Source organism: Camponotus floridanus, unplaced genomic scaffold, assembly GCF_003227725.1.
Source record: "Camponotus floridanus strain SB8 unplaced genomic scaffold, Cflo_v7.5 scaffold127, whole genome shotgun sequence".
Taxonomy (NCBI): Eukaryota; Metazoa; Arthropoda; class Insecta; order Hymenoptera; family Formicidae; genus Camponotus; species Camponotus floridanus.
This window is the reverse complement of record NW_020229245.1, coordinates 82406-103855: the sequence shown is the minus strand read 5'-3', so window position 1 is coordinate 103855 and position 21450 is coordinate 82406. Positions and strand designations below refer to the sequence as shown.

General features: G+C 31.9%; 4 protein-coding genes across 5 annotated transcripts; 2 read left to right on the top strand and 2 right to left on the bottom strand.

Moving 5' to 3' along the window:
- The first annotated feature begins 1054 nt into the window (after nucleotides 1–1054).
- On the top strand, nucleotides 1055–3186 carry LOC105249713 (carbohydrate sulfotransferase 11). Of its 2 annotated transcripts, XM_025405928.1 has the most exons (6): nucleotides 1056–1338; nucleotides 1417–1452; nucleotides 1525–1721; nucleotides 2188–2307; nucleotides 2479–2622; nucleotides 2740–3186. In XM_025405928.1, exons 1-6 carry the CDS (start codon nucleotides 1153–1155, stop codon nucleotides 3119–3121), a joined length of 1065 nt encoding a protein of 354 aa, XP_025261713.1. In that variant the 5' UTR covers nucleotides 1056–1152; the 3' UTR covers nucleotides 3122–3186. The 2 variants fall into 2 exon arrangements, with proteins under 2 accessions (XP_011253682.1, XP_025261713.1); XM_011255380.2 differs by having other exon boundaries at nucleotides 1055–1452.
- Nucleotides 3187–3685: 499 nt separating this feature from the next.
- LOC105249714 (SUMO-activating enzyme subunit 2) lies at nucleotides 3686–7013 on the bottom strand. Its single transcript, XM_011255382.2, has 8 exons — nucleotides 6860–7013; nucleotides 6237–6391; nucleotides 5882–6169; nucleotides 5655–5722; nucleotides 5157–5375; nucleotides 4821–5078; nucleotides 4095–4681; nucleotides 3686–4013 (listed from the first exon to the last, which is right to left on the bottom strand). The coding sequence occupies exons 1-8, from the start codon at nucleotides 7001–7003 to the stop codon at nucleotides 3768–3770; spliced, it is 1965 nt and encodes a 654-aa protein (XP_011253684.1). The 5' UTR covers nucleotides 7004–7013; the 3' UTR covers nucleotides 3686–3767.
- A 1090-nt stretch (nucleotides 7014–8103) lies between these two features.
- LOC105249712 (BRCA1-associated protein) lies at nucleotides 8104–11164 on the top strand. The gene is made up of 6 exons (XM_011255379.3): nucleotides 8104–8298; nucleotides 8578–8875; nucleotides 9019–9208; nucleotides 9361–9679; nucleotides 9976–10400; nucleotides 10529–11164. Exons 1-6 carry the CDS (start codon nucleotides 8214–8216, stop codon nucleotides 10910–10912), a joined length of 1701 nt encoding a protein of 566 aa, XP_011253681.1. The 5' UTR covers nucleotides 8104–8213; the 3' UTR covers nucleotides 10913–11164.
- Nucleotides 11041–21364, bottom strand: LOC105249711 (chitin synthase chs-2). The gene is made up of 19 exons (XM_011255378.3): nucleotides 20966–21364; nucleotides 20481–20716; nucleotides 19629–19934; nucleotides 18966–19190; nucleotides 18456–18752; nucleotides 17811–18232; nucleotides 17419–17686; nucleotides 16895–17169; nucleotides 16372–16582; nucleotides 15995–16242; nucleotides 15625–15817; nucleotides 15387–15541; nucleotides 14917–15216; nucleotides 13923–14149; nucleotides 13319–13703; nucleotides 12762–12944; nucleotides 12307–12468; nucleotides 11777–12014; nucleotides 11041–11411 (listed from the first exon to the last, which is right to left on the bottom strand). The coding sequence occupies exons 1-19, from the start codon at nucleotides 21055–21057 to the stop codon at nucleotides 11167–11169; spliced, it is 4668 nt and encodes a 1555-aa protein (XP_011253680.2). The 5' UTR covers nucleotides 21058–21364; the 3' UTR covers nucleotides 11041–11166.
- Nucleotides 21365–21450: the final 86 nt, after the last annotated feature.

Genomic DNA, 21450 nt, shown 5'->3' with positions numbered 1-21450 from the left:
TATAAATAATTTTGGGAATTGACGGGTTTACTCATAGGATGCATTCAGAAGCACAACCGCTTGTGATCAATTGGTTTCTATCTCTGAATTCGCCAATCATATTCGATTGTTACTTAGCCGCTCAGTGAGCGGTTGTGCTTTTGGATTCACCCATATATTCATTATTACAAAGGCAATCGCGCACATGCACAGAATCATGTTCCAATAGTCTTCAATCGTCATTAATCATCGAGTTGCCCGAATATAAATTGTGAACACATTTTCTCTGTCATAAAATAACATAGATTGGATAAGTAAATTTTGTACCATTGAGTATTCAAATTCGAGACTCTTTCTATGAATTTTCCACAAGCAAAATGCAATAATATCGAGATACTTGGCATTCTTCCTTTTCGACTACAAAAAGAAAGAATCCATGCAATAAAATTAATACTTTTTTCTTTCTACGGTTTTTTTTCGGATACTTCTTATATGTATGTGTATGTATGCAATCAGTGCGTGTGCGTATGTATGTGTGTGTGTTATTATCTTAATTATATATTTATACGAGATAATTTTGAATTAATATGAAAGCAATGATTTGATCTCTAATACGAGGTTGATTAAATATACATTTTTCAATAAATTTAAGTAAAGTAAGATTTCTGTTTATTCTAGCATTTTTGTGTTTTTATATATATGTATATGTGTGTATATGCAAATGGAAGATTTACGAGAGAGAGAGAAAGAGAGAGAGAGAGAGAGAAAGATATACAAGATAATTATCAACTTATTACTTCGTCTTATTGTTTTTTCAATACTTGATAACAATTTCATAGGAAAAAATGTTTAATAAATAGAATAAGGAGAAATCAGTAAGTGATAAGAATTATCTCTCACCACCCACACAAAGAGGGAATCTCCCAAACAGATATGTTCGTCCTGACACAAGACAAAAGTGCGGAAGGACTCTACTGTGCGTTGTAGGATTAGTCTGACGCGTTATTTTGTAGTTCTTCATAGTTTTAAATTTCAGTTAAAAGAGTATTGTAGATGTTTCAAATTTTAATTGAATATGTATAAATATATCTATTCTTCTTCAAAGTTTATATATAATTGTGTCATGGATTTTAAATCGTTTTGATGAGTTTTTGAGTCAAGATTATTTTGCGTATGCTGTTAAACTGTTTAATTGATTGTTTATATTTAATTGTTCAATTAATAATGTCAGGTAAAGTGCAAATTTTCAAGTGGGGTTTGCGTGTTGTGTTCTGTCTTGTTATCTTCTTAGTTTTAATCAATATGAAAAGAAGTTTTAACTTGAAAGAAGAAGACAATCTGATAGCGACCGAACGTCAGGTGCGAACACATAGATACTTGATTCCAGACAGGGTAATCAAGAAGAATAGTATCGAAACGGAGATTGATATGTTGCAGATGGACGCATTGAAGGGTGAAATGATCGATCTAGAGGTATAAAATTCGAAAGAATATACGATTCTCATCAAAAACAACTTTCTAACGAGTATTTCTATGTTCCTGTAGAAGAGCGCGAGTCTGCTGAAACAGATGTCAAACGTTTGTGCAAAGTACAACTTGAAGACTCCTCTTGTCAAAAGGCATTTTTTATACAACGCCCAACACAGATCGTTATATTGTTGGATTCGCAAGATTGCATCCACCAGCTTCACCAAATTATTCTCCGACATGAGCAACCGTCGAGTCAGCCACAATTTTTACAAGTGAGCATATTGATGATACATATTCTAATTCATTAAACTATTATTAATTTATTATTTATAAAGATTTTTATTTTAGTTATATATATCATTTTATTTTACTAGTTTATTTATTTATATGAAAATAAATAAACTAGTAAAATAAAATGATATATATAACTAATAGTTATACATATATATAAATTATATTTATTATTTATATTTATAGTATATATAAAATAATTTATTTATTTATATGAAAATAAATAAACAAGTAAATGATAATAATGAATGTATAATATTAATCCCACAACGTCACTTCCGATTTTGACATACACACACACACACACACACATATATATATATTCAAATATTAAAAAATAAATTTATTTTAAAAGCTTATAGCTTAGTTATATCATATTTATTGTTTAGTTCTCGCACAAACAAGGTATATTGTTATATTAATAATTCAAGAGAACGTAATTTATAGAGAAGTGGACTTTTTGTCGCCAAAGAGTTTGAGAGATCTCCAATATCTTGCTACCAACAATACTGTCTTTAAATTGCTCATCGTCAGACATCCGTTTCAACGGCTAGTCTCATCCTATAGGTAATTATTAAACTTATCGCTTTAATAAAACAGTCGACTCTGATAATCTACAACTGGAGTATCATTTAAAAGAAAAGAAAATGTGTAAATTTCTTTATAAAATTTTAAATATTTGATAATAATATTGGTTAATACTCAGATTAGCGTGAAACATTGATACATTATCTCTAGAGACCGCATCGAAGACAATAGCAGATATACCGCACAATCTTGGCTCTACGCTCGTCAAATTCTTTATCTTTCAAGACCGGAACTCTTTCGTCTCAACGTGACAGGTGACAACATCCTACAGAGGATATTTTTGACAAATAGAAGGTACACATGGCAAATACATGCCTCATCTAATATCTAATTCTTTTACTTGTATAAATAACATATATGTGTATTAATTCATATAAGGAATTCGGCTCCTGCCTGCATTTCTTTTTGCAGATTAAAAGTGGTGCCCAGCTTCCGAGAATTCCTGGTATGGTTGTTGGAGCAACCTCCAAATTTCGACGATCACTGGTCTCAGTACCATACTCATTGCGCAGTCTGCAATACGAGCTACAATTTCATCCTGAAACTAGATGAATACACTTTCGGGGAGGTCAATTACGTTCTGTCGAAGCTGAAATTGGACAAAAGTAAAGTCTACTTGCCTAAGCTGCAGCGCACTCGTGCTGGTATCACAAACTTTGACATAACATGCAAGTATTTTCATAATCTGACGACCGATATGATTCTGCGGCTGTATGAAAGGTACAAAGTGGACTTTGAGATGTATAATTATAAAGTAGACAAGTATTTGCCTTGTGCTAAGAGAAAAAATTAATTCCGATTTGACAAGATAATTATAAAGCAACGATATAATGCTCAAAATAAAAAATTCTTTTAATAGACTCCAATTTTTTTTAGGAGAAAAAGTGATATTTTTCTTTGCATTATCTTTTTCTTTTTTATTATATAAAAAATCAATTTTGATTGTGAACTCTAGACAAATTTTTATATTTTTTAAAGTATAAAAAGTTAAAAGTATATAGATTTTTAAAAATATACTTTTTTATAAAAAGATTATATAAAGTAAATTATTTAATTATGTAGTCATTACTTATGATTTTTATAATCATAATTTATATTATAGATGAAAATTATAAATCAATAGTGATTATAGATGGGCATGATAATTAATACAATCTTAATACATAAAAAAATGCTCTATTTCTTTCTTGATATTTACGATATGACATTACGCTTTGTATGTAATGTACAAAATTAAATCGTTATATCAATTTTGAATGTTTTTAATAAAAACAAGCAAACGAAAAAAAAAGAATTATTTTTCTGCATTTAAATGTCGACGTTGTACATAATTTCAATAAAAATGCTTTCATCCATCTGTACTTTTATCTTCAATTTATGTCTTAAATATTCTCTCGTTTCTCGTATTAAATTATGAAACTTATCTCTTACTTTGGAAACTAATCGATATGATCATCGCACACTATCAAACAATCTGTGTCCTCGGAAAGTTTCCGTTTCCTTGGATTCGATTTTTTTAATTCGGGTAAGTTATGGTGTTCATTATCATTATCGATAATGCAAATGTCGTCGTTATCTATGTTATTATCAATTTCCACTTTGCGTTTCTTGTTTGCAACTTCAGTTTCGAGATCGGCTGAATCGTTTTTGCGCTTTTTAGCCGTATCTGATATTTCGGTCACGTTCTGTGCAGAAAAAATTTTTTTCTTAGTAATTAAAACAAAGATTAATATACAGAAGTATTTCTGAAAATAATCATAATTCACCTGTCCATTAGACGTCGAGGCTTTCTCTTCTTCCTCCTCATCCTTGGGTTTAAGTGCATTCTTGTCAGCCAGTATTAAAAATGATGGACTGTCATCTTTTGGACCAGGTTTCTCTCGATAAACCACAAAGAGAGTCAGTGAATAATTTTGCTGAAAATCGTCGACTTTAAGAATCGCTCCGTCTCTGATTCCCAATTCTTCCAATTTCTTGTCGTTATTGCCTTCCGTCTCGCCCTCTTCGCTGCTGATGACGACAGCACCAGTGCCATCGATCATGACATCAGGAGCGATCACGTTAAGTCTGTTCTTGAGTACTAACTCCTCTAGTTCTTTGATAGTCATGTTGGACGTGTCAACCGCTAAAACCGCCTGTGGAGTAGGTGCGCAGACATAGCACTGCGGATTGGGCGGATTTACTGCCTTCTCTGGCACCAGCAGCTGATTACGATGGTTCATCTTTAGACGCAAGTAGACAGATCTACAAGCCCGTAGGTTGTTTTCAAGAACTCGGAAAGCGTGAAGGACCACCATGCCCGCAATTATAGCGTTCGTGGTTGCGATTGCCGGGATTATGTTGCCAGCCATTGCTAGAGATAAAAAGATTTCCATGAAAATTAAAATTGCGTGAACAACAGCTTAAGAGGAGATACTTTAATGCCTCGCAAGAGAAAAAATAAACCAAATGTAGAAAGAATAAGAAACTAGTAAAATATGACTATTGCTGACATTTGATATCGAATCTGCTCTTCTGAGGAATTCCAAAGATGTGTGCGCGAATATTGGCACATGCGGCTACGAAATCCATCGCATGTTGATCATCTTTATCCCAGACCAGATGATTGTCCAGCGACTTTTCTTGGGAAGCTTTCAATGCCTGGCTCAAATTTTTCAATGAGTCGGCGAAAATGGAACCGCACTTGGAAATACTCCAGCGTTGTTGATCCTTCAGTCCTGGTTGATTAATTTCTTTACTACATCCAGCCACTTTGAAAAGAAATAAAACATTATGTTAATTTCGATGAGAAAATAAAAAAAGAAGATATTTATGGAACAATGGCAAACCTCCATCTGGTAATTCTCTCCAATTCAATGGTGTTGGTGATCTGCGCTTCTTCCACAAATTGTCCATGCTTAGCAAATACTTGATATCATCATGAAAAAGTTTTGTGAATAATTTTTCTGGATCGTAATCACAAGATTGAGCCCAAACGCGCGTAGAAACTCTATCGATATTGCCTTTGTCGTTATGCTCTGTTTGTAAAGCTCCCTCTCCTGCTACATCTACAATATCAAAATTTTATATTACTTCATTATTTGTGTTTTAAGGTAATAAAAATAATAAATAAAAAAATAATTAAAAATGATAAAAAAATAATGTAAAAATAATAAAAAATAAACACGTAATAAAACAAAATTAATGAGTTGATTAATAAATAAAATTATATATTTTATAATAATAAATATAAGTAATAATTATAATATATGAAACAACATATGAAAGAATAAAAATATTTGATTAATTCAACTCAATATTACTATATAATAATAAATAGATATTACCAGTGGCTTCAGGGTCTGCTGTATCTGGGGAAACATCCTGATCAGGATCTTCTTCTCCAAATAATTGACTGTAACAATTTTCACAAAAAATACATTAATTAAAAATAATTTCTTGCAAGTAGCATAAAGTTTAAAATATATACACAAGATGATTAGATTGACAATATAAAATATATGATTCCAATATTAAACAATATAAAATATGATTATATCATAATAATGCCTACTTGAAGAGATGCTTGGCCCATACTATGCAGTGAATAGGTTCACTAGGTGTGTTACGAATAGTGCAGCCAGGATAAGTCTTTTGTGCGGCTTTGGGTGTACACTCATAGCATTGGCTCAGACCTTTTTTAATGAGTTCTACCTGGCCCTCATAGCCTGCAGTACCAGATTCAATTAATGGTACATCTGCAGCTAAGCACATGCGATTGACATGGTTTCTGGCTGCTCTGTTATCAAGAGCATTTAGAACCACTGTAAATCTCTTAAAAAATGACAAACCAAACTCTGATCTGCAAACATAGAGTATCGAATAAATATAATATCGATATATCAGCTCACAAATGTCAAAATACTTACGATGTAATACTGTCATGGTAGTGCACCACTTTAACATCTGGATTAAATGTTAATGCTGTCTCACGTGCAACACTGGCTTTTGACTTTCCAACATGTTTCTTTTGAAATAAGAATTGCCTATTCAAATTGCTTACATCTATTGTATCCAAATCAATCTGAAAGACAAATGGATTTATTTAAAAATACAATCCATTATAGACATGCATTATTAATCACAAAAAAATGTTATAACGCATAAAAATATGTTTTATACACATATAAAAATTAATACATAAATAAACTAAATTGAACAATAAAATAATAATAATAATAATAATAATAAAATAATAAATAATAAAACAGAAAAATATACAGAATAATAAAATATACAGAAAAATTATGAAAAAAGTAAGTAACTAACATCACCCGAGTAAACAATATTAAAAAAAAATATAATAGGAATAAATTGCGAGAAATAAAGAAGACGATGGCTGGATAAGAACAATTTGCGCGAGCATAAATTTTCGCAAATTGTAAGCATTATTTATATACAACAGAAGGAAGAGCGTTAGACGTTCTACTACGCGCGCGTAAATCGCGCAGAGACAAGGTTATGTTGGCTACTGGGGGAATAATCCACTTACGATCTCGATATCCGCGAAGCCAGACATGACGAGGTTCTTGAGGATCTCGCATCCGATGCCACCGGCACCCACGACGAGCACCTTGCTGCGTAAAATCGCATCGCGCAATTCCTCGCGAAACACCCCGCTCACGGTGGTCGCCATCTTGTGCCGAATGAGCCGTTTCGCACCGAAGTTAGCAGCGCATGCGCCGCGCGTCTAAAGACGCCTTTTCACGCGGACGCTCAACGCTCACTTTGGGTAGCACCCGATTGACCACGTCGCCAATTGGCCAATTCAAAATAGGACTCTCTGATTGGTTAATCGTTGTTGGTTACCCTAGGCACAGGTCGATATAATTGGCTGTGGTCAATCGCAACGTGGTCAAACAGGACGCTCCCCTCACTTTCACAGCGTCAGAAGACATCACGTGACTAAAGTTAATTAATTAGATTATTTTACAAAAATTATTTTATACTTGTATTTGCATCTCTCTTATTTCTTACTTCACTTTATCTGTTATTTCTTATGTTATTTCTTATTGATTGGAAACTTTTAAATAATTCTGAAAGGCAATTATTAAATCTCATACAGCACAGACTATTGTTGTTACATATTGCAGCAATATTGCTGCAAATGAATATAATAGATAATTCCCATAGCACAGAATATTGCAGCAATATTATTAATATTGTTGCAACATTGCAATATTGCCACAATATAACTGCAATGTTCTGTACTGTATGAGTTAATTATACGATTATTATTCCAGCAAACATCAAAAAATATTTATATAACTGTTAGTTGTAATTTCCTACTCAGCAATATAACTGTTAGATGTTATGTAACAGTTATATATATTATTGAGTAGGAACAGTTATATATATTATTGAGTAGGAACAGTTATATATATTATTGAGTAGGAAATTACAACTAACAGTTATACAAATATTACTTGGTTTGCTGGGATTATATTATTATTCATATTAAATAAAAAAAATATATATTTGTTTTAATTTAATTTTAATTTTATTTAATTTTATTTAATTTTAATTAATAGTAAGATAATTAATATTATATATATATATATATATATATATATATAATATTAATATATAAAATCAATACACAATATAAATATTAATTATTTATATTGTGTATTGTGAATTTGCATTAATTATGTATTTGTGTACATACGTTGAAGCGATGAGATACGTGTGAATATGTGTATGTGTGTGTGATGTGTATGTGTGTCACATGCAAGGAATTTTTGAATTTTGCAGATCGAGAGAGCCAGTATGGCGACGACACTTGCAGGAACAAAACAAGGAATGGGAAATGTTTTGTGTAATATGTCATAATTTGATTATGTGGCATGAATTCGTCCGCTGTCCTGGTATCCTTATGCGTTATTCGCATCGAGATTTGTGATCCGGAATTGGAAGAGACTACTAGTGAGCGTAAGTATATCCTTGCCATTTAAATTTATCGCGACAAGTAGTTTTTGGCGCATGTATTTTTGTGATATTTTAACATCGTACAAATCAGGACATTCTTATTTGTCAAAATTAAATGGCTCCAACTTCATTAATTTCCTTGATTTTATTAATTTTCTTTGACAAATAATTATACAGACTTGACTATAACAATTATAAGTTAATAATTAATAATTATAAATTATGGATAAAAGAATTTCAGTTAAAAGTTAAATTTTAGCTTAAAGTTTTGTTTTATTGTAGGTACTATGGCTGCAAGAAAAATGAGAGGTTGCAGAGAATCGAGGGATATCAGTGTGGAAACTTATACAAATGTAACAGAAAATACATCCCCATTGTTATCAAGTCAAAGCACAAGCAAGTCGCACTCATCCTCAAGATCTAATTCTGAGGAGGCAACATTTGGAAATTCTAATCATGCTGCTGGTCCGGGAGAAATTAATTGCGCTACTTCCAGCACTTCCCCGGATCAAATAAGTTTTATCTCTGGAAATCCCTTTGTCGAAGTTACAAAAGGCATTCTTCACCTTTTTAAGGAAGAGTAAGTCATTCTTTATTCTACTGAATCATTTAATTATATATTATTGTTTGTATGATTTATATATAATTTAATATATAATTTAATTAATTCTTCTAATATTACAATTTGTTTATTATTTAATTTCTTCTTTTATTTGATTGTAGTGAGCTGACTGAGATGCACCGTGCTGCGGATCGCAGTCACACCATCTGTATTCTCTCAGTACCAGCGACAATGACTTGCCATGACCTTCTAACTTTCACAGCAGCTTGTCATCAGAACATACAACATTTTAGAATCCTTAGAGATGGCAGTCCTAATCAATACATGGCTCTCATTACTTTTAGATCATCAGTGAGTAAATAAAAATTTGTATTAATGTACTTTTGGCTCTTCAGAAAATTCGCTTTTACATATGAAATAAAATAAGAGAGATTGTGAAAAAGAAATTGAATGCGAAGAATTAATTAGAAATTATATGCAAAATTTGATAAAATGCGTTTTAGAGTGCAGCAAGTGAGTTCTATGAAACCTTCAATGGCGCTCCTTACAATTCCCTGGAACCAGAGGTGGTTTGCCACATGGTATTTGTGTCTAGAGTCGAAGTAGGAGATAATGGATTGCCCCTAAGTGGCCACACAGAATTACCATCGTGTCCTGTTTGTCTGGAAAGGATGGATGAGAGCGTGGACGGAATTCTCACAATATTGTGCAATCATACCTTCCATTCCAGCTGTCTAGTAAAATGGGGCGACACATCCTGTCCGATTTGTCGATACGCACAAACGCCTGAACCATTGGCTGATAGCCATTGCATGGAATGTGGTAAGCATAATTCGCTTAATTGTTTCAAATTTGGAATTCAAATCTCTTCTCACAGGGCTTGACAAGATATGTAATTCTTTAAAAAATTACTTTATATTTCTCTTTCAAAACTCTTTATTTTATATTATTTTATTTTATATTATATTTTAAAATAATATTATATTTATTTTATATTATATTATATTATTTTATATTATATTAATATTTTATTTCTTTGATTATAATAAGAATGATTATTTGAAATTCCTATCAAATTGAAGCTTATTAAAGATGTGATTTTGTATGAATTCCTTCAGTTGCAGGTGCCAGCAATGACGCCTTGTGGATTTGTTTGATTTGCGGCCACGTGGGTTGCTCGCGTTATCATCAGGGTCATGCGTTTGAACATTATCGCGATACACACCATTGCTATGCGATGCAACTGGGTAATAATCGCGTCTGGGATTACGTAGGTGACAATTTTGTGCACCGACTGCTGCAGGACAAAGATGGCAAAATGGTGGAGGGTGGTCATTCCGCAGCCAAGAGCGAGGGTGCTGCTGTAGAGGAGAAGGTTGATTCTGTGCAGCTGGAGTTTACATATTTATTAACATCGCAGTTGGAAACACAACGGCAATACTTTGAAGAGAGGCTGAGTCGTTCGGAACAACGTTACATGGCGGATATTAGCGAGCTGAGGGATAAGTTGGGGGAGGTGCTCGAGGAAAACTCGCAGTTCAAGGTAGATAATCGTTAAAATCTGGTAAAATCTTATTTTTTTCATATTTTCTTCTTATTCTTTTTTTTTCCTTTCTCTTGTTCTTTGTTAGCTTGATTGATCACACAAAGAAAATGTCTTTATTTTATCAGAAGCAATTTGCGACGCTCAATCGCGACAAGCAGACACTGGAGAAGCGTTTACAGCACTCCACTAACAAGTTAACGCAAGTACAAGCGGAATTAACCGAAGAGAAAGACCTGAGAAAAGCTCTGCAACTGAATCAGACTTCGTGGCAAACAAAGTACAAGAAATTGCAGGATGAATTTTCTGAATTAAAAGTGACTAAGGAAGCCGAGCTCACTGATTTGAAGGAACAAATCCGAGATCTCATGTTCTTCCTCGATGCTCAGAAACAGATCGAGGAGTCCGCCGATCGAGATGAAATAGCTGCCGGTCGTATTGTCATTCCTCCGAGTTCTAAAAATGGGAAATCGTCAGGATCTCGAGGGCACAAAGGTCACAAGAGGCATTAAAATTGTTGGCGATTGTTGAAAGCTTAAATTTTATATTCTTTCTGCTTAGAGTCTAAACTTTTTCACTTAGGTTTGAGAATTCTTTTGACCTGCAAGAGAAAAATGTGGAAAACAATATATTTTAAATGTCAATTACAAAACTTTATAATGTTACAAAACGTTATAAAGGAAATTATAAGTTATTAGACAAATTGAGAAATTATGAACTTTGTCTACACTGTATGTCACTAAATTAAATTAATTTTTAGCATGTCTCATATATTCTCGTCCGGTTTAAATCCCCGATTATCATATTGAAATTGACTGGAGTTCGAGTGTCTTGGTTGTAGATTATTAAAGATATGATTCGAATGCCTTCTTAAATCATTAGCATCATCATAAATATCATACGGTTTCTGAGTCTGTGTCCTTCTTCTTTCTGCTAGAATAGATGAACGTCTCCGCTCAAAGGCGTCAAATGCACCTTTTGACATTCGTCTGGACATGTGTCGCGTCAAACCTGCGAAATAAACAAAGTTTTGAGCAAAAAGTAACTTATAAAAGTAATAAATGTGACAAAAGTATATATTACATAAGAATTTGTGTTACATAGGAATGCCTGTAGCATATGTACATATGTATGTGCGTGCGTGCGTACGTGTGTGTGTGTGTATGCATTATATATACATTATGTATATATGAGATAATTAAATATAAAGTTTTTCGATTTTTATTTTGCGAAATTTTATTTTTTGTATCTTCTCAACTTTGATAATTTTTTATTTGTTTTTTATAATTAAGCGCTGTGAACACCCTTACATTATCTAATTTAAAAAAAATTAAGCGTATAAAAATAAAACAAGAATCTTAAAAAAAAAACTATACCCGATGCATTTGGATTACGAAGCTTTCGTCGAAATAGCTTTTCAAAGTTTCCTAGCATTCTCAACGGCCCATGCGATGGCCCTTTTTTCGTTAACTCAGATATAGTCCTTCGTCTGCCAGGAGACGTCAAGGTACTTCGTCTAAATTCAAAAATTAGATCATCGTCTGCCATATGTTGAAGTCCTTGTGCTATTTTATCAGCATCTCTCCCGAAAATGCTATCTTCTGAGGAAGTTATCTGAGAAAATAAATCAAAGAAAAAAAAAGAGAATTATATTATATATTTTTGTAGAAAGCAAACATTTCCTATTTAAATTAATTCTCTGAAAAATATTCTATATCTCTTATATTTCTCTTAAGATAAATCTATTTTGTATTTCTGAAAATTTCTTTAATGATATTTCTTTAATGATATTTTTAAAAAATAGTCGTAAAGAGTTTAATTTGATTTTTTCAAAATTTGAGGAGAAAATAACATTTGAGGAAAAAGAAGCATTTTATAGATAAACTATTTTTTAAAAACATATTACCTTAGAGCAGAAAGGAAGCCTCGTACTAGCGAGCATATGGGCAAATGTGTCGAATCGGTGAAATAGCATAGCGAAAAACTGGATACCCAATATGCTGATGAACGCAACAATAAATAAGCATCCAATCGGCTCGAGTTTTAAATATTCTTTTCCCATGTGCACCTGAAATATATAATTGAAATATATGTCATAAAAAATGCGTAACAATTAAGAATTACTTAGTCTGTAATTAAAAAGTTCAGAAAGGAAAAAATATATAATTTTTCTTTAAAACGGATCTTACAAGTTATGTACTTTTAGTAACATATTTTTGCGTAAATTTTACAATCTTAATTATTACAATATCAATAATAAATGTTAAATTAAGATTTGTGTAATATCGTTAGATATAAGAAATGTATAACATTGTTAATGAGGACTGATAATAATATGTTGATTGTTATAGAAATATTTACCTCATATTCATCTCCTTTTGCAACAAATGTGATATTGTACTTCATTGCCAGTGGCCATTGCAAATACAATATACTTTTATTCAATTGCATAAGGAATACGATCAACACGAACAGAGCATTTATCATGAAGAACTTTGATAGATATGCATCGCGACAGTTTATCAGTTCCTGAGCTATTTTATTCTAAAACAATTTAATTAAAAAATAAGACATGATGAGAGAGAAAATAAATCGTTTAATAGCAGTTTAATATTATTTTATAATATATATACTAGCAAGAACAAAATCAATCTAGTAATATTGTGAAACAAAAAATTTTGCACGTCTTATGTACTTTTCTGTTGTTTCTGTTATTATCTCATTAAGCATATAAACAATTTTAAAATACAAAGATAGATATCCTTTTTGCACATCCCAAAATGAACACAATCTTCAAACTAAAGTTATGTTCCTTAAATATATATTCTATTGGATGTTGTAAATGAATTCCTATTAATTGTTTTCATTTGGCTTAATTTTTTTTTCTTTTTTTTTTAAGATAAAAATTATATCTGTACCTCACTCTCTTCGTCGCTTTCAATGGGTCGCAAATATTTCGCAATCAAATCCTTCCAGAATTCCTCCTCAAAATTCGATAGAAAATCTACCTCACCCTTTCGCATTCTTTCGTCCTGGAGCCAGTAAGGACTGATGAGGAAGTTGGAAGAACGATCATGACTAGAGACCCCCGACACCTGTGTCAGAACATCGCTTTCGTCGTCGTCAGAATCCTTGTAGGTTTCGTTCTCATGATCGCTCTTATCGCTCATTTGTAGCTCGATTCCCTCGGGTACTTCCTCTTCTATTATCTCTTCCATTGGAAAATATGATTTTGTGTATATATTAGCATTGGAAGATGATTGAGCAGCATTGTTTGCCTCCATTTTCGTTGCATGTAGTTGACTGGAATTGATCAATAATTATTAAATCTGTACAAGTCCTATAAAATCAGTAAATCAATTATTTAAACAATTCAAATCTTTTAGTGATCAAGAAAATTTAATATTAATAAAGATATAAGAGAAGAGAGAAATCTCAATAAGATTTCATTTACATCTTGTACAAAAAAAAAATAACTCTGGACTGAGTTTCATAATTGTAAGTAAAATGATAATTTCAAACCTGTCTAATAGGCTCAGATGCTTATTTATTTGTTGCAAGGACTCGTTGATCTCGTTCAACCGCTTCTCTTCGTAACTTATTCCCGAATGAATGCAACAGACGCATTTAAAAATATCTCCTAAAGAAAATTCGAACGAGCCTTTTTGATTCCCATCTTGCCTGTTTCCTGATCTCATTATGAACTTGGACAGATTGCCAATTCTCGTAGATTTCTGCTCCTCTTGAGGCTTTTCCATTTTTTTTCATTATATTAATTCATTATATTAATTGTAACACGATTATTTTTCAGAACATTTTATCAAGCAATTTTATAAAAGGCTTTATAGTTTAGAAATAGAAATTTATAAACTCAGTAAGACTAAATTCTTCAAAAGAAATTTACAAAATATGTATAATCTAAATGAAGAAAAGAAGAAAGAAAAATATATCTTGAAAAAGTAAGTCTACTAACTATTATTTATGATATACAGGGTGTTTCAGACCAAATATGTAATTTACAATTAACAATTCCATATTTTTTCTTAAAAACAACTGTATGTTTTCTTTACACCAATTGATTCCTCTCATTATTTTGTACATAAAAGTATTAAGGTAAGATAATCAAAAAGTGAATATTTTACAAGATATTTTATTGTTTATGTAAAATTAAGAAATGATTTCAAGCCTCATAACTCGAAAAGTACTTCATGAAAAAATAATTTATTATAGTATTTTGGAAAGCTCTCGAGGTAAGCTACAAGAATATGCAATGAAAAATAGGGGGTTCCATTTTAAAAAATGCACTTCCGGTCTGAATGGCTTATTTCCGGCTGGAACCAGAAGTTGAAAATATCACCATTCGATAGAGCGCACTCGATTTATAAAGAAAATGTTTTTACTTTTTTGAAATAACAACTTCTCTAGTTTTTAAATGAGTAGTACGGGTGGTCTGAAACACCCTGTATACAGTCTTCATTCTGGAGTAACTCGAGGTTGACAAACAGCAGACACTTACAACACTCGCCTTCTTCGAGTCTCGCGTACCCCATGTAACGTTATGTACATTGAAAACGGAAAAGACGGTCAGCAACATGTACATGGAGGGCACTGTGATGTAATAGATAATGCCACACAATAGACAAGTTGCTTCCTGGGGATGTAACAAGCCAGCCACTATCATTTGACACGCGACAATAAAGAAGAGAATGCTGCTGGGTGCTAACCATCCATCCTCGGCAATTTGTAACATAATTCCCACCAGAACAATCACCATCACTAGCCCGTACATGGCACTGATGATCTCAGCTACTATTAACTGCGCAAAATCGTATTTTATTAATTATACAATACAATTGTCCATCTAGTAATTATCAGTTAGCCTAATAAAATAATAAAAAAAATATATTTTTCCATTCTTTTCAAATATCTTTGAAGCTTCTATTCTATATACTTCCTCAGTAGCAGAGTATTATTTGAATCGTATACCTGCACGCGTTCCTTACAAGTGAAGCAGACTCCGATGAACACGCCGATTGGGATCAGATTGTACCAGAAACTGGTCCAGTTATCGATACGAAATGCGGCAACAAATGCGCCGACCATCATCAGAAATATCGTTCCTGGTCCTAGGATTGTACTCCCTTAAAAAAATAATCGATTTAATTTATAATTTAATAGAATCCAATTAATATTGTCTGATATAAGACACATATTGAAAACACACCCATTAGGACCCATTGATAAGCGATGTACAGCCATGAAATGTCGTTGTTGACCTCTCTCGTCTGTTGGGCGGTCATCAATAAATCAAATATATTTGCGACAGTGGAGGGAATCCACCTACGACGTTGTATAAACAAATCTCTGAAGATTTCCGGTGCGTGAGTATACGCGTCACTCGCCGCTGAATATTCGACCTAGAGAAGTAGAATAGAAGAGAAGTAATTTTTTAAATAGTATCAATAGTTTAATATAAAATATTAATATAAAATATTAATAAAATATTAATAGTTTTTTTTTAAGAGAAGTAATTTTTTAAATAGTATCATATTGTCTAGCATTGTATCTTTCTCAGTTGATTTAATCCAACTTACCCGGGAACCCACTTGGAGAAGCAATGTACAGAGCCATCGGTCCTCACCTTGATCATATTGAATGTAATGTCTGGCTTCGGTCGATTTAGTGGCATATTTCGCCATCACGTTATGTTGCATCAACGCCTTCGCTCGGAAGAGCGAAAAACAGCCGGGGCTGCACAGAACGCAACCGATCGTGTGCTCTGTGGATTTTTGCAGCCAATGGCCGATGGCGTATTCGAACTTTTGGAACCAGATTATTGGACCTGTTCAAAACGATATAAGACACTTGAGTCTGAAGCAATTTTTTTTGTCACGTGGACTAGAATCTTTCATAAAGAATATTCCAATCGCACAATAAGAGCTCATGTTTGCACATATTTCACTCTACACACCTGATCCGACTGGATGTATTCGGCCACATGCGGCACCAAGATCCTTATCCTTTTTCATCAGGTCCACCAGAATCTTGACAGCGGTAGGTCGGAAGTCGATATCTCCATCCAACGTGAGAATGTATGTATTCTCAGCGATGATCTCTTTCCGATCTACGTCGATCGAGAGACCCATCAAGCGATAGCCCAGAAGATAATACATGTACATCACCTGGAAACATTATAGGTGTACAAAGCATCTCTTGAATCACAGGTAAATTTTTATTAATAATATAAATTTTAATAATATAAATCTTTTTATTAATTTTAATTAATTTAAATAATTTTAACTAATATAAATTTTAATAATATAAATTTTTTATTAAATTTTTTTATTATTTTATTAATAATATAAATTTTTATTATAGATTTTTTGGAACATCTTTCATCTTTTTTCTAAGGAACAAAAATTATATTAAAAAAGCATTTACTTATTTCTTGATGCATTTTATTTATCGATATATTTATTTTCACGCTCAAATACCTGACTCCATCGTTTTCTGTGCCTGATCTTATTGTTATCCTTCAAATGAACTATCAATTGAGTTTTTCCAGGTAACGTCCACGCAAGACGACCTCCATAAGGCGTCGGATATTTAATGGGCGGTGTATAATGCATTCTCAAATCCTCCACATTCTTTTGAATTGTTTCCACCAGCGTTATCACATATTGATTGACTTGTGTCTCATTCTCATCGTGATTGCATGGATCAATGCAGCCGTGCATGCAGCAAAAAGCGTCGTCGAAGAAAATGTGCGCTGCAAAAAATAATACACAAATATCAACTAAAAGTAAAAAAAGACATTTGTAAAATAGAAGAAGAATTAAATTATTGTAAGCAGTTAACGTTAGTTTCTTTTATTCAAAAAAATACTAAATCAAAATTAAATGCAAATAGATTCGATTATTCACTTAGTATCCATCGTTCAAACAAAATTTCTGATTTATTATTTATTATTGTGCATGTATATTTTAATTGCAATATTTCTTATATGAACATGACTTACTTTCCAACTCATAATAGTCCTCGATTCGAACCTTGTAATGTCTCTGCGTCTCGCGCATTGCACATTGATCCCTGTCCAATCGCAGGATACTGCTTATCAAATGATTCATCTCGTTTCTCTCTTCATGCCACATCGTAGCGCACGCATAAATCTTTGAGATACGATCCTTGCGTTTATTTGTGTTTAGATCTTCTCTATTTAAGTCCTGCTCGAGCTTTCCAATGTCTAAACTGATATCGGTAGCTTCTATTTTGAAATCATCATCATTCTGAAATTCCAAGATTGATTATAATGAATATTATTTATTTTTTTAAAATTGTTTTTTATTATAAATTAATATTATAATAAAAAACGATTGCGATAATAGATAGACAAATCGTTTAATTCCGTACTGGAATTTCGGTGTCTTTGTTTTTCTCCTCATCGTCCTCATCAGCATCCTCATTTTGTGTTTTTTTGTTCAAGGCTAAACATTGATCGATCATAAGAGAATCGTAAGTAATGGTGGAGAAGATTCTTTCCGCTAACGCCAGTCTTTCATTCTCGGTAGTCCACAAGTGTCTCGTGATCCATATTTGCGACATCAACCATATCAGCCAACACCAAGTATACCAATTGGAGACAAATGCGCTCCAATCTTTCAACAAGAATTCTTTGAAGAAAAAGTAGTCTATAAATGTACCATAAAAGGCGCAGACATTCTTGTTCCTGATGTCGTAAAGAGCCATGATTAAGCATACTGTTCCTAGACCAGCCAAGCTTATTGGAAAAGCGAAGCCAAACTGGTACATATGGGTCCTGTAGGCGAATTTACCTGCAATCATTTTTTTTTAATTATTTAAGGATTTCAGAAAAGCCTTCCAAATGTGAAGAAAAAGCACATTAATTTAAAATATCTAAAAATATCTAGTAAAACAAAATAAAAGAAGATGATAATTTCTAGTTTTAAAGTAAATATATATATTTTACTTTTCGGATTTTTAAATGTTATTAAAATTTGTACGATTTTTTCTTGACAAATTTGCCTATAGACTTACAAGCTTGATACATTGTCATGGCACAGACAGCTTGTACCGCAAAGACGTAGAGAGGCATAAAGTTTTCAGTCAAAAAATGTTCTTCCTGCGATACATCCTTAAGCGCAATTAAATTAACATTATACGCTTCATTGAATCTGGGTAAAAAGAAGCTCTTGGCATCTACCTCTTGGCATACATTAACGACGAAAGCACCGATGATAAAAATGATTATTCTGCAAAAGGACGCGAATCCTTGCACAATGTGCTGACTCGGCTGAAGATCCTCCTTCACAGAGGATAAGAATCGCATCAGACCTACAAGAAAATTTGCTAAGAAATTACATGTCCAGTTCTAAATACACTGTATCAATTTTTTTTAATGCAAAAAATCACGTATTATTTTATTGAAATATGTTAATGTATTTCAAATAATCATTTAAAATTGTAAAAAAAAAATTATTTTTCTCTGCTTTTCCAAAGTTTTACCTCTGAAACAATAATGTATCATTATATAAAATTCATACATACCAACATTATTACGAAAGAACACAAAATTGCTCCACCAACGAATCGAGCACAATATGAGAGCGATGGGAAAGATCCACGTCGATGTTTTGTTAACGTCATATTGGATCAGAATGGGCAAGAATATCCCGCTAATTTGTGAGACCAACGCCAGTGCATCAAAGATTTTGAATAATCTTGCTTTGTTCGTCCATAAATTTCGATCCTTCTCATCTCGCGAGAGTAAATCTGCAAAATATTATTAACAATGCAAATTCAACAGAAATAAAGGTGTGAATCTATTCCCGACTATTTCGGGTCGATTACAAACGATATAATAAATATATTTTATAATAATTTTACTTATAAATATATTTATAATTTTATAAATTTAATATAATATAATATAATAATTTTAATATAATTAAAATTAATATAAAATTAAATTTTAATATAATTTTAATATAATTTTATAATTTATAATAATTTTACTTATAAATATAACTCTAGCATTATAATAATCAATCTAGTCTAATTATTAATATAATTATATAATTTTAAATTGAATTAACTTAATCTGAGATTAAATTAATTCAATTAATTTAATTTAAAAAAATAGATAATTGTCACATTTAAATTTATACTAATAATAGATTAATCAGTCTTTATTATCTCACACAAACTTACTTAACAATCCTGGTATAAAACACAAACAGCAAAAAATAGTGGCGCCTTGCACCGCTCCAATTTCCGGCAGGATGATAAAAGTTAACAGAACCAAACCGATCGTATGGAGAGTGTCTATCACGATCGTGAAGAGAATATATCGCTTTTTCGGCATTCTCGGTTTCCTCTTGAATAAATAATGCCATAAAGCGTTTAATACACCGATGCATTCCGGTACGAGAAATATAAAAATCAGGCACCAAGTCCATCCTAAGCGGCCGTCCTCCGTATGTTTAATTTCATTCAAGACCTCATATCCTTTCCGTTCTGAGAAATTTACAAATTTTACAAAAAATATATTATGTATGCGATAAAGACGAATTTACTTGAATATGGAAGGATAGATAGAGTTGATATAACATTGTACAGTAATATGATAAATTAATGATAAGAGAGATAACTCCCAATAGTGTGTCATACCTTTTAATATCACAATAGAATTATTTTTTGAATTTTATGTAAATAGTATTTATATAAAATTAAACGTACTTCTTTAAATAATTAATATTTTTCAATAATTATATATTTTATTTACATAATTTTTATTTAGTTTTTTTATTCAAATTTAATAACAATTTTATATCTAATTTAAAAATTTCTCATAATCAAAATTTAATTGCCATAATTAACAAATTTCAAAATTTATACTCTTTATAATTTTAATATAAATTTTATCAATATAAATTTATATTTTTAAAACCTTAGAAATATTAAAGCGTTTGTTAAGAAGTATAAATTTTTAAAATCTTGAAATTTTTTCATCATGATCGTCTATAAATTCTTTAATTATAATAATAAAAATTGTAAGTCTACCTGAATAACTGCAAATGGGCCACGATTGATTCTTCTGCAACTGCGAGGTTGCAAATAAGATAGCAGTTTTAGCCGCGATACCACTGCATAAAACGATAACAAATAGCAATCCATAAATTAGCACTTTTATAATACAAATGACAACCTCGAAAAATTGATTATTCCGCACGGATCCACTTTCTATTTGAGAGGGGAAGGATTTGAACATATCCCATGGCGGAACATCCTTCTGCAAACTGAAAAGTGAGATCCAAAGCCTGTACCTTCTAATACTAGTTACTATCATCTAATCATTTTTTCTAATTAAAATTTATTAGGATTCATTTTTTCAATATTCTTGAATAATTCTGTGTTAATAAATTTTTCGAGCCATTTTAATCACAGTAAAAGTACACATTTCCTAGATCATTATGTAAGAATTATGCATATTTATTAGTTATAGCTTAAACAAAAAATGGAAGAAATGGATTTATTTAAATACGTACTCCTCTCCCTCAGTTTCTCCTGAACTGCTGTCATCGTAGTAATCATCGAAGATACTGAGTCTCGGTTCATTTTCTCGACCTATCGAGGACATATTTGCGAATTTTGCGACTTACTTATTGCGAAGACTGAAATTAATATGTATCCGCCACTTTCCACATACGACTTTTAAACGCGTCACCGATCGATAAAGTATTATCATCGATGCTACGATAAGATCAGATAAGATTCGTAATTTAGGGTCAATTCGGAAAGAATCATTTCCGAATTTTCATTTAAGATTGCACACTTTGGCGCATACGCAAGTAAATAGACACGAGCCACATCGATAAATACACACAAGGCGCATCCAAACAGCATATTATTGACTTTCTAAAGTAATTAAGAAAATAAATATATTTATAAATATAATATATTGCAGAGGAATGTGTTCTACAGTTGTATTTATATTCTTATTTAATATACAACAAGATATGACATATATATG